Source organism: Acanthisitta chloris, unplaced genomic scaffold, assembly GCF_000695815.1.
Source record: "Acanthisitta chloris isolate BGI_N310 unplaced genomic scaffold, ASM69581v1 scaffold4538, whole genome shotgun sequence".
In the NCBI taxonomy this organism is placed as follows: domain Eukaryota; kingdom Metazoa; phylum Chordata; class Aves; order Passeriformes; family Acanthisittidae; genus Acanthisitta; species Acanthisitta chloris.
Window position 1 is genome coordinate 114,927 of NW_008687442.1, and position 14,170 is coordinate 129,096.

Sequence of the window (14,170 nt, forward strand, 5' to 3'; positions counted from 1 at the left end):
AGTTGGTAAGAATAGACAGAAACTAAATTACCTTGAGTGTGGCAATGCTTTGTAATAATTTAGCACATAGCTTCTCAAATCTCAGGTTAAAACAACCTCTCCAATTGCAGACAGCCTCTACAAATTATCTTAGCAGAATAAAGAACAAGTCTTCAGACAGAAAAATCCTTCTAGTTTTATACTAGGAATTCAATTTGTTAGAACTGTCCTCATTTAACCATCTAACACACTGGAAACGTATTCATTTACAGTCTCCAAACTGGCACAAAACCTACTAATTTCCACTTTAAAATGCAGATCATGAAAAAAAGTAACCATGATATTTCCCAGAACAGTATCTGCCCACAATTAATTTCATACTGCAATTTTACAAGAACAAACACATGTCAGAAACCTGGGACATAGATTAATTTGCAATTTAGACCACTATGTTACCATTAACTTTCTAAGTTAACTAGTACCCTGCTCAATTAAAAAAGAGATATCCAGAATTTTTGACAAGTTCCACTGAATTTATTTCATTTCCAAAGATTCTGTATAAACTCATAATCCCACAACAATGTAACTAAATGTAACTCATATTTTTTAAGCTGAGAAATTAAAACTTAATATGTAAAGAGTCAGAGATGTAGAAAAAGCATGTAAAAAAAACAAAGGCATGTTCAAGAACCATCCAAAATCCAAGTATTAATTTAATATCAAGAAATGGTATGACATGAGCACTGTGGCTTCAGGCTTCTCTCAGTGAATTTTTTGCCACATTTTTTCCCCATTAAGCACCACAATTTCTTTGAAAAAACAATTCATCCAAATACCATTTAGTATTGAACATGCATTCTAAGCAATAAAGTAAGACAACAAAGAACTGAAGCAATAGTACTTTAGGAAAGCATAGCTGAGAGCTCACTGGATTTTGCCTTTAATCCATTGCAGAAATTTATGAGTTTCGAAGGGGTGGGGAGGGTTGTGGTTTGGGTGTGAGTTTGGGGGGGTTTTGAGGCAGTTGGAAAAAATATCTGTTTCTTAAAATTCACAATACTAACAGTAACAACAAACTGAACAACTAGCCCTGGAGAGACAGTTGCACCCAACTGTGGCAAGAAGTAGAACATTTCTAGAATTTTAAACATTTCTTTTAATAATTGATGTAGTCATTTTGAATCTTTCTGCATAGGATATAGCATGTGAGTAGATTGCATTAACACTGCTTAAACATTTCAACTTGTCAGTATGGCCAAGTCGATTTCTGAAATATTTGCAGTATTTTCCCATCGAAACAGTAATAAAGGTAGAATAAATATATGCCACTGCTTTATAATCACTGAACATTAATGAATATTTTATGTCTTTTTAAATCTCCCTGTTTAATTTAAAAGGGTGAAATTAAGTCTCCTCCCTGCAATATGCCAATTATCTGTAAATCAAACAATAACTTGGCCATTATACTCCTTTTTGTTAATATACCAGAAGCTAATTTGAAAACACTGAGCAGCATTTTTAGGCAATAATTGAATAGTCCTTCCTGCCCTCTTGTGGTTGGCAACTGCAGCTCACAAAGCTTCTTCACCATTACAAAAACACACCAGAAGGAAAGTAAACTATTAATTTGTTAAAGTGCGAACAAGAGAGTGAAGAAAAAAAATAATCTAACAGTCCCTGGAGAGGAGAGAGACAAAGGAGAGAAGGAAAGATACCACCGATTCCTCCAACTCACAAGGACTAACTAGATTCATCAATCATTAGTTACAATGATCACTCCATGCTAAAAAGAAGGAAAAAAATTAAATTAAGAAGCCATTAGGGAGTTAACATACCAAACAGTGCTTGTTTTCTATAATTAGACAAATGTTCACCAACCCCTTTACCTCAGCCAAAGCCCCAGGGATTGCCATGAGACTCTGCACAGACATATTCACCTGTTCAGCATCAGCTGCACAAGGAGGGCCAGGGAGCAATTTCATTTCAGCCTCTGAAATGGTCTTCATCATTTCATACACTCTGTTGCATGCAATACTCAGATACAAGAAAAGCAAAGAAAGGTTTGCTGCTCCTGCTGGTTATGGGCTGGTAGGGGATTTATTTGGGTTGTTTAATGGGGAAAATCATAACTGACTTTTAAATTACATTGACTTCATATGTTAACACATTGACTGTAACCTGCCAGTACCACCAAACAAGAAAACTTCAGTGCATGGAAAGACAGTCAAGATTCCCCTGTCAGAGCTTTCCTGTTCCTTTGAGCCAGGTAAGACCCACCAGGAAAGAAATCATTGATATAGCATAGATACAAAACCAAATGGTCAATATGTATGTGTTTTCTTTTAGAATCTCATCATTTTGTACCTAAAAACACATATTTTGCTCATTCATTTTCATAAATATTCAAAATATTTTTAATTGTAAAGACTCAGAGCTCAGCCCCTCAAAAATCAAACTCATCCAACAACAACAATATTCACGTAACAACAACAAACCCAAACAGAACTTCCTTTAATAGGTTTAAAAATAAAAAGTAGAAAACAGGCTTTCACACAGGGGAAAGATCAGGATTTAGATCTTAGAATTATAGGATTCACAATGAAAACAGTTAATGATCATTTTTCATTGTTGTACAAGATACTGCAGCTCCTATAGCTAATATGACAGAACTTAAATTAATTCTGTCTACAATGTCAGCATGTGACACGCAAAACTTCAATAAAATCTGTTCAACCCTAAAAAGACTGAGAGATGTGTCAGACCAATAGCAAACATACATTTAATTTGAAAAGCAAACATTTAATCTTAATATTTTGTAATGTGAATTCTGAAGATTCACATTCCCAGCTTGTTTGTCATGTTTCCAGAAGGCAGTGGGTTATATGGAAAATAACATCCAAAACAGGTGGCATTAGATATATCATGGAGCACTAGACAACAGCATTTAGCTTTGCAAAGTAGTTTTTAAAATATGAAGGGAATGCTTGCTCGAAATTCAGAGTCCAGAGTCTTATTAGAGATGTTTGTTCCTCTAAGACTTAATTCTGACAAAGTTCTCTCCAACATCACCCCTTGCTGGTCATTCCCCAGAACGGCAGCAACGTCCATCATACACAAACCCATTTGGCTACCAAGCCAGTAAGAATTACAGCACTCCTACAGCAACCAGCAATGGTTGAGGTGCCTAGGAAATGGAGATGGAGCCGGCTAAAAGAAGGGAAGACAGAGGGAGCTTCAAAGGGCTTAAAGAAAAAATGCAATTTGAATAACTCAATAATGTTTGCGTATTTTGCTACTACGACGCAAAAAGAAACATCACTTCTGTATAGTTTAATAGAAAACCTTTTTATGACCAAGTTCTTTAATTAAATTACAGCAATCTCGATGATCCAGTTGATTAAAAATAGAAAGACTAATAAAATAAAGGAATATCCATCAAGAGCATGCAAACTCCCTTTAACAGAGCTGGCATTAGCTATAATGAGCTACATTTATTCTTCAGCTGTGAAACAGCACTCACCTCCTGAATGGTACTGCTTCCTGAGAAGTTGAGGTTGTACTCCCGCTGGACTTCTCGATGGGTGACAATCAGCATGAAGTTTTGATTTAATGACTCCCGCAGGGCCCTGAAATGGTTGAAAGAAAAACAAGAAAATCAGGGACAAGCATGTTATAGCTTGTTTTACAGTTAGATGCAAAAACCCCAGGGTACCCTAAACTCTACATGGACAAGTCCAGGCACAACATTATCATCTCTCTTTTCACTCTTAAATGCAAGGAAGCATGCTGAGAATGACCAAAGGCCATTCCCCAACTCCTTCCTTAATAAGGTGATACAGCCTTTAAAGCTCTTCTAATGTTAAGTATTCTCTAAATCAAGAGAGTCACATTATCCTCACGAACATCAGGTGTGTTTAGCACTCATAATGCCATTAATACCAGGCTTGTCAGCATATTGATGACCAGACAAAATATCAAGCTATGATTGCACATGAAGAACTGATGATGAGTAGGAAAAAGGCAAAACATGCTCTCGCTTCTCTGGGGTTACCTGAAGCAGAAACCAAATGGAAATTCTTACGCTTAGTTTCATTCCAAGCACACAAACATAGCTAATTAGAACTAGAAAAGTCACCACAGCAAAATTTCTCACGTGGGTATTGAACATTTACAAAATTTAGTTCTGCTCACATTGGTTTAAATGCACATTACAGAGGTTTTAATCATAAGAAATAATAAACAAAAAACCTTAAGATACAGTTTAAACAGACCAACTATATATTCATGTTGTCACAAACATTTGGGGGGGTTTTGTGATTTTCCTGGTAATAAAACATGTGGCTGTTAAAAAGGGCATCCTGTTTGCTCAATTAGGCACAAAATCATGCAGCTCTCTACTTCCCAGAATAGAAGGCAGGACTTCCATTACAGGCACAGTGTGTACAACCTCACACACTACAAAACTGCAGCAACTTTGTGCCATAGCTCCAATTTCTAAACCATATTTATGCAAACCTGACCTGTTCAGTGGCATACAAAATTAAATTGGGTTTATTCATGTATAAGTGTATGATTATCACATACACTTACAAGAATGACAGACTGTGTTTTCTTTCTTCACATCTTCACTATTCCATGACACTTCAACATGCCATTTCCCTTAGACATGAAGGACAAATTCTGAATGCAGATCAGCACAGCTGTATCTTATGATACAAGAAGATAAGAAAGATTCCTAAATTACCTGAGATCTGATTTGCTAGTTTTAACTCTTACCAGAATTGCTGATCTGCTGTTTTGCTGCTCTCATAGCAAGAAACTCACACAGTACTCACTGGATGCTTTAGCAAGAGATGCACAATTTGCTGAACATCTCAATTTACCTTAAAAAAATATCTTCACTCAGCAACTTAATCTGCCCTGTGTGATATCTTACCAATCACATACCACAAAACAAAATCAAGTGCTATTTCTTGTCTTTTATGGATTTGTAATATGGAAGATAATGTAACTCATTGCCAATGCTAAGTATGATGATGTGCATGGGAGACACATCAAATATAACTGAAGTCATCTATGCTGAACATGAAGTTTTCTGCACTTGCCACAAAAAACTTGTAAGAAAAGGCCTAAAATTTTTTAAAATACTTAACAGTCCTTCAAATGAGAAAAAAATAGTCCTGAAAAGTTGTATGCCTATTTTCAAAGGTAATTCTAATTTGATTGCTAGTAAGTTTCGTGTCGCTATAACCAGATTTTATTTTGGCAAATGTTTGGTAGCAACTAAAATATCCTGCTGTGCTTTTTCAGATTCTGGGTTTTTATTTGTTTTCAGCAAATACTGGAGGCAAATGACATATTTAATTGCTCTGAAAACATTAATTACAGCATATGTGAATGGCTCTGGATTCCATACAGACTCACACAAGGCTCTGTTATAGCTAATTTTGACTCTATCTGAAAATCTGTAGATGCTAACTGATAACATGACTCATGTTTTCATTCTGTAATTGATGTAAACATAGAAGGAAACAGGCTAGTCTGATCAAACCCTCAGTCTCTCCAGTTATGCATGATACACAGACTTCAGCACTATCCAATGCTAATGAAAAGCATCTGCCCTTAGGAAAGGTTTTCCACTTGTGATAGCAGGAAGTAGTTAGAAAAGGAAAAAATACTCTTCAAACAAAGCTAATTTAAATGAAGTGCCTAAAAATTAAAAGCCTTAATTTTTGAAGTAACTAACAATTTTGACACCTCTACTTTTGGGATTTCTAAACAACACAAGCTGAATGTTGTTAACAAGCAAATTCTCAGTACCTATTCATTGACAAGGAGAGTGAAAGAAGAGGCTGAAAATTAAACTGGCTAAAAAAAAAACCTACAAAAAAATTGAGGAAAAATTTGGTTTGAAAGTGTTAGCAAATAAAGTGCATAGCTAATTGTTCACTTTTTCTTCAGAAATAAATAACATAATGAGGAATATTGCTTCTGCCTACACAGAAATGCAGTGGTAAACTGATACAGTCCTTTGAACACTTACATCAAAATCTCACATGGTCTGACAGCACTAAGACCTGGACCATGTACACTAGAAAGTTAAAGGGAGGAGGAATTAATGGCACATGTGATGGGTCATTGGTGCCAGTGTTGGTACCCACACTCCTCTGTGGGATGGGTCGATTTGAACAGCCAGCGACGTCAGTCCCTCCCATATTCCTCCAGCACCCAGGGATGTAGATTGCCCTAAATTATTTGTGCCAATAGAACTTTGCTTCCAAAACATATCTTGCCCTAAAATTGTACTTTCAGCCATTAAGGTGATGATGAAATTTACATGATAGAAGTATTTAAAGGAAACTTCTCACTGACACTAAGCTGAAGCTTATTTTTATTTCTTATTAGGTCCACATAAGTGTATTGAGAAGACTGACTTTGAATACAATGCATATGCCTGAAACTTTGGCTTCAGTGTTTGCAGCTGTTTAACTTTCCTACAAGAATTACTTGACTACAACTTCCTAATAAAATATCTGCAGTAAAATGAAAAAGAAAAAAAATTAAAATCAAACTCTGTGTCCCATTAAAATCAAGACAGATTTTATTTGTTCTTTTCCTTTTCTTGTTGTTCTTTTGTTGTTGTTGCCATCAGTGCTAAGAGAATTTAATTAATCTGAGAATGAATTAGTGGGAAAAGAAAACCAAATTCTAAAAACAGGACTAAAGTAGGCCACTCTTACCAGGACCATTTCTCCCTTACTGCAAATTCCAGCTTTCAAAAGCATTTGCTGATTTGCTGCTATTACAGTTTTTTTACCTCAGCTGAATGATTATACATGCACTATTCGGCACAAGAGGCAAGAGAACCTGTATTTTTGGGCACCAATCCTCCATTTGAGGTACTCTGCCTAAACCCAAAAAAGGAGTTCAAGAACAGATGAAAGAAAATAGACCTGAGCATGGTTACTGCTCTGAGCAGTTCAGGCAAGAGACTTGGACATACAAAACAGATTGGCATTATATACCATTATTGGTATTATATACTGTTAAGTGATTACCTTAATGCTTTGATTTTTTTATGCAATATTTTGCTTTTTAATAGAATTTTTCTTTTAAATTTTAGTAAGATTTTAAACTTTGAAACTAAAAGTGTATCCTTAATCAATGATCAGTAAATGCTGCTTTTCATTTTGATTCTGGAAGTTTTCATGAAATACATTCAGTGTTTCCCATTAGGCAGTATCTTTCCCAGCCACAGGGAGATTTCCCCCAAAATCTCTGATTTTTATATAAATAGGTATGACACAAGGTAATTAACATTTCCAGTTTAAACTTACAGATTTATACAAGCTCATGTCAACAGAAGTCCAAATTTACTGTAATTACAGATTATTTACATTAAAACAAAATAAGAAATCAGTATGTAAATGTAATGTTTGTTGTAGCTAATGCAGCAGGAGGTGGTAGATTAGGTTCAAACAGCAATCAGTTAGCAAATCTGGCTAACATGTAAATGAGCAGAAGCCCTTTTGTTTACATTCTATTGCATTTTAAACTTCAGGATTTTTAAACTGTCTCAGGAGCAGATGTGAAAATAAAACATTAATCTTACCATTCCTATGGAAGCTTTCAAAGTAACTAAAGCAAGGCACTGCTCCTGTCCAGCTGAACAGACAGCACTAGTAATTGGAGTTGCAGGTTACATCGTTCTTAATTAACACTCTGCTACAGTGGATAAGGTACAACAAGACACTGTGCCACCACCACCACCACTGCTCTGCAACAACCTAAGGCATTTGGCAACATACAGACCCATTACTTCAAAGACAGGGGGGAATTTCTACCCACAGACATGATTACACTTCTTAAATAAGTTACAATCACTTAGCAAAGAAACATTATTTGTAACAATCTCCAAGGTATGCACTTGGGCTTTTAACCACCTTCAAGCTTCCAATGATTGATCAGGTATAATAAAAGTGTCTATGACAGTCAGCTATTTAGAAAAAAAAACCAAAAACCAACCCAAAACCAAAACAGTTTAAGTATAAAATATGTTATATCCATTAAAATAACAACAACAAAAAAATTTATAAAAATCATCTCCCAGAACATACAGGATAGAAAGGAGAGATGATCCAGATGATCTAGCTCCATGACCAGGCTCACATACCCACACTTTGCTGCTCCCCTCTTGCATTCTCCTAAATCTACTCCTGAACTGGGCATTGTCAGCTTTCAAGAAGCATCCAAATCAATAAAGGGAAGGAATTGCACACAGAGGAAGTGATTAAGTTAATTTGACAAAACTGGTGCAAGGGATCTCTCCCCTTGGACTATGAAATGACAGACATTATTTGGCATCTTTCCTTTTAAGACTGCTTTCCAAAGGAAATCATGTTCTTCTCCACCCACCTGTCCCACTGGTAACTTCTGAACATACTCACTAGTTTTAAGGAGGTCTGACAGTGGTAGAAAGGTCTCAAAGACTGGGTATAAATGAACAGCCAGGTAGAGGAAAGGGACCCAAATCACCACCCACCTTATTAAGAGGCTGTATTACAAGTATATTTTATACTCCATCCAGCTGACCTCTGTCCAAGCATCTCAGAACTGCACAGAGCATATGATTTCACCTTCACTTTGATATTACCTGACTGCCAACTGGAGACCAGAGGCATGGCAGGCTGATAACTCTATACAAGGGAAAAAGTCTTACGCAGGTGCTACAAAATACATGAGAAGAACTGGATGCAGCATCAGAGGTAGGTGAGATCACAGGAAGCATGGAGAGAGAAGGCTGAGTTACTGCAGCTGCGGGGATGAGGCAGCCACTAGAAATCAGATTTCATTACATCCACAACTCCCAGAACATGTTGCTATTGTTCTGGATATCATGGATGGATAAATATGGCTTTGCCAGGCTGAAACTGTGGAAGCAGAGCAGAACCATACAGGTGGTATTTGACATTTAAATTTAATCTTTACACCTCAATTTACTCGCGTGCAGTAGTCATACACTGAGTTTCTATTACCTGTAAAAGCTTTAGAGGGGCCACTGATGAAGGAAGATACCCTAGGAGATTTTTGTTTGTTTAAACTGCATGATCACTTTGCCATTACATTTAGACACTGGTTTTAAGTCAGTTCTGGGTTAAGCCCATTCATCTGTCACAATAAACTTCAATGCCTATGTACCAATATGTTGGAAAAGGACATTTCAGACACTGCTCTGCCTCAGTATAATGAACAAGCACAAACTGGAGCTTATAGAGCTGAGACCAGACTGTTCTATTTAAAAAGAGCATACAGATAAAATATCACATACTGGAATCTCAGGCTTTTCAAATATCACTTTCTGGAGATATTCAAATCACAACTATTAATCTCTAGTTCAAAATAGAAGGGATTTGAAGAAAACAACAGGTGAACTCACAAAGTAAGAGGCAAAGTTCCTTAACATCCATTAATAACAGACGTGAGCATGATGCTTTTAAAAATTGTGGGCAACAAACTAATCTGAATAATAACTGACCTAACAGTAGGCAGTAAACAGTGTAACTGGGTTTGGTACATTGCTTCAATTAGATGTGTTTTGATCTGCATTGATGCTTTAATTGGAGGCAAGCCTCCCCTTTCATCTAGAATTTGTGACTTCAGGGAGATATCTAGCCTTCAAATTATCCGTGTTTAAATAGCCACTAATTAGTCATCGTTTGCTATCCCAAAGCTACCAACTTTATCTTAAAAATATCCAGAACTCATCTCCACTATGAAACAAATATAAACTATAAAAGGTAACAGCCACTTTGATTTCATTAGCAAGTAAAGTTCTTTGAAACTATTAATCCAATAAAAAAAGCCTAAGAACTGTTTTTAAGCAGTTTGTTGCTATATACTTTATTGAAGTTGCAATAAACAACACTCTTCAGACCCCACTTTCCTTTCCAGAATTGAAGACATTCAAATTAAAATATACAGTGATACCTGGGTAGGAAAATTTGAAATTGGAAATGGATGTAGAAAAAAAAAGGCACAATAAATAAACAATTAGCAGCTACAGTGCTTTTTTTCCACAGTATTTTCACTGTCCTTCAATTAGCTGCTAAAGTACAATGGCTTATTGTCCTCACACACAACTACAGCTCCTGTTTGCCTATACAGAGCACATACAGTTCAGCTCACCACCCTCTGTTCCAGTGCCATTATTTCTCTCTCTTAATGCTCCTTTTCTTTATTATTATTGTTTTTATAATTCATATCAGCACTCATATCCTCCACAGCCTAGGCAGTAATGTGCACAAGTACCTTTCAGCAATATGTGAGTACTTTCAGTGATTAGGAAGCCAGTTAGTCATTTCTGTTGATTCACCAGTAATACGACTGCACTTGTAGAATATTCTCCTATCGCCTACAAGGGCGGAAAACCAACTCCCTCTTCAGACAACCTGAAACTCATGCAGTTTGCCCAATTCCAAGCGCATCCCTCCCTCCCTGGTCCTTTCCCAGGCTCAATTCCTGCGCACCCTCTAGCGGCTACCGAATAAAACTCCCATTCTCCCGGGGAGAAGAGCATACAGGGTCGGTTGCTTTGGGAAAGGGAAGGGCAGGAAAGAAAACAATCCAAAGTAATAAAGAAATTGCAAACTACTTTATAAGAGAATTTGATATAAAACATCATTTCATTTTCAAACCTCTGCAATATTCACTGGCAGCAGAAAGAGACCTGTGGGTGTAGGCTGAGAGCAGCTGAACATGAGCCAGCAGTGTGCCCGGGGGGGGCCAAGAAGGCCAATGGCATCTTGGCCTGTATCAGAAACAGTGTGGCCAGAAAGACCAGGGCAGTGATTGTCCCCATGTAGTCAGCACTGGTGGGGCCTCACCTCGAGTACTGTGCCCAGTTCTGGGTCCATCAGTTAAAGAAAGACATTGAGGTGCTGGAGCATGTCCAGAGAACAGCAACAGAGCTAGAGGGTAAGTCCTATGAGGAGCAGCTGAGGGAGCTGGAGGTGTTCAGCCTGGAGGAACCCTTTAGTTCAGGGGGACTTTATTACTCTCCACAGCTAACTGAAAGGAGGTTGTAGTGAGGTGGGTGGCTGTCAGTCTCTTCTGCCATGTCTCAACTGAAAGGATGAGGAAATGGCCTGAAGTTGCACCAGGGGAGGTTCAGATTAGGTATTAGAAATATGTTTTTCACTGAAAGAGTGGGTCAGGCACCAGAATACATTGCCCAGGGAGGTGGTGGAGTCACTGCCTCTGGAGTTGTTCAAGAGACATCTGGATGTGGCACTTGGGAATATGTTTCAGGGGCTAATGGTTGGACTAGATAATCTTGATGGACTCTTCCAGCCTTGATGATTCTGTGATATATGAACACTCACTGTTTACTTGAGTGTTCAAATCAGTAATAAAAGATATCTTGCTCAGTTAAAGGAAATTAATTATTCAGCCTATATACATTTTAGAAGTCCAAGAATACAAGCTAAAATAATGTAACAACCATTAAATACTGCTCTGTTGGGAATGATTCATATAGATTTGTAAGATACATTAAATGGACCAACATAATGCAGCAACTTATGCAAGGCCAGCTTTCATTTCTACAGGGACTAGGCCTCTGTTCAATTGAAGTCACCACATCTGGGACATGTAAAATTCTGTATGTACCCAACAGGTTCATGTACCACACTAAGGTTTTAAAAATCTCAGCAACGAGCTGTTGAGGTAGTTCATTCCAACACTTACTAGAGCAGTGAAAATGCTTTGTGTTTACTGACTGCAAAGTCCTGCAAATACACGTGGCTTCATAGAAAAACACAAAAGACCAAAATCATACAAGTAGAATTTATGGCCAAAACACTTACCCAGAATGACTTGTAGAAGGAGGAGGCAGGTCAGGTGTTAGAACATAAAGACTATTATTTTTTGGCAAGTGTAGACTTTTTAAAACAGTCTGAGGGGAGAAAAATCATTATAAATATAAACCATTCACCAATTCTGACATATGATTTTATTTCTTTTAATTACTGATACTTATTTACAGTACCACCAAATATTTTGTTTCAAGAGATACTTACTGCTAACTTCATAACTCATTTTTGTAGGTGGGCCACATTATATATGAAAACAAGACAAACTAAAGTGACTTGTCCTGATTTTTGTGGTAATGTTTTAGATTAAGAGCTCTTTGTGTGCCACCCGAGTCATCTGACACTGTTTGAAACTCACAATTCTTGCATTGTAATCCCCACCCACAGATGCTCAGTTTGAAACTCTGAATTCAGTTAACTGAAAACACAAGTTGAAAACTTACACTATCATCTACATCTCCAGTCTTCCACCCTTTTAACAGCATTTTAGATGCAGGAATCTGAAGCTCGTTTTCTAGAATATGTTTGATATCTCCTAAAGAGAAAAACAAAGAAAATACATAAAATATAAACACTTACTGCTTATTTCAAACAGTACTGAGTTATAACTAGAAAACAAGAGCAAGGAAGAAATTTACTATGAAAACCATTTTTAGTCTAGTTACCTTTGCAACATACTTCAAACAGTAAAGGACAAATGAAGCTTAAATGAAATAATCACATAAAGCATGAATGATTGGAGAATCACGTGAGGATTTGGTGATTTGGACATACATTTGGGTAATTCTACACTGCATATGCCAGACACACATTTGCAGCTGCATGGTATCTGGAACACTGCACTTTGACAGCCACAAAGAGGGTATGTGGTTTTGATACCAAATTGCATTATCAATAGTCCTGACCTAAAGCACTGGAATGTTCATACAATTCGACTGCTGTGACAGCTTTTTCAATGTTCTGCACATTTTGATGCTCTCCTCTCCCTGGAGTTACATTGCAGTCATAAAATAATTCAGGCTGAAAGGTACCTCAGGAGCTCATCCGGCCCAAGTCCAACACAAAGGTCTAATCAAACCAGTTTAGTCAAGGATTTGTCCAGCTGACTCGACCACGTCTAAGGATGACAACTTTTCTAGCCAACCTGTTCCAGTACTTCATCACAATCACCAAAAAAAAAAATCATTTTATCTTTTATCTAATATGCATTTTTGATGTTGCAAACTCTGTCTATTGCCTCTAATTATCATGCACCTCCAAGACAAGTTCAGCTCCATCTTCTCTGTGTCCTCCAGCAGGTAGTTGTAGACAGAGGTAACATCTGTACCTCCCTCATTCTCCTCCCCAGGCTGAACAAATCCACTTCTTTGTGCCTCTCCTCTTATGCAGCCATGTACTCCAGACCCCTGACTGGACTTACTGCAGAATGCCAAGATCTTTCTCCTACTGGGGACCCCAAAATCCAATGCAGTGCTCCAGATGCAAACTCACAAGCACTGAATAGATGGTAATAATTATTTCCATGGATACACTCTTGCCAGCAGAGCCTGGGACATGGATGGCCCTCTTCACTGCAAGGCTGCACTGCTGATGCACCTCAGATTCCTTGAATTATTAAGCTGCTTTCTCGTCTGTCAGCCTTCAGCCAGGTATCAGATGGGGATAACATGGAGCTATCCTATCCCAGGTGCAGGACTTCAACTTTGTTTTCTTGGAACTTCATGAGGTTCCTGTCAGACCATTTCTTCAGCCTGCCCAGGTTCCTCTAAACAGCAACCTTGTCCTCCAGAGTATCAGCCACTTTGTTTGATCAGATTGAGATTCATTTTGATCAGCTTTTTTATCCAGTCTTTATCTTAGCAATATGACTAGAAGCACACAACAGCAGAGTATGTCAAAGGCCTTACTAAAGCCAAAGTGACATCCACCATTCTCCCCTTGTCCACAGAGCCAGTCATCAGATCATAAAAGGCACATAACGCTGACTGATTAAGCACAATTTGCCTTTAGCAAATCTGCACTGGCTGTTCCAAATCACCTTCTTCCAGAAAGATTTTCTCCACAATCTTCCCACAGTCCAAGTCCAGCAAGCACCATCAGTAGGTTTACATCTTCCTTAGCCTTTCTTTTAACCCTGCTAATCCCTCAGTGGTTTCAGCTTCACCTAAGCTTTGGTCTTCCTAACTCCAAACCTGCATACTCTGGCAGCATCTCTGTGTTCCTCCTGAGTAGCCCATTACTACTTTCCACCTTCAGTGTACTTTCTTTTGCATTGAGCTCAGTCAGCCAGAAACCCTTTGTTCTTCTGCACTGGCCTTCTG

The 14,170-nt window shown here is 37.8% G+C and overlaps 1 protein-coding gene across 1 annotated transcript in view; it reads right to left on the bottom strand.

Annotated features, from left to right (window-relative positions):
* The window catches only part of FAF1 (Fas (TNFRSF6) associated factor 1), a gene marked incomplete at its 5' end in the record, with an annotated part of 146,185 nt that overhangs the window by 110,197 nt on the left and 21,818 nt on the right, over positions 1-14,170 (bottom strand). The window contains 3 exons of the mRNA XM_009080580.1: positions 3,500-3,605; positions 11,844-11,932; positions 12,293-12,384. Coding sequence (XP_009078828.1) covers positions 3,500-3,605; positions 11,844-11,932; positions 12,293-12,384 — 287 coding nt within the window. The remainder of the gene's footprint in view (positions 1-3,499; positions 3,606-11,843; positions 11,933-12,292; positions 12,385-14,170) is intronic.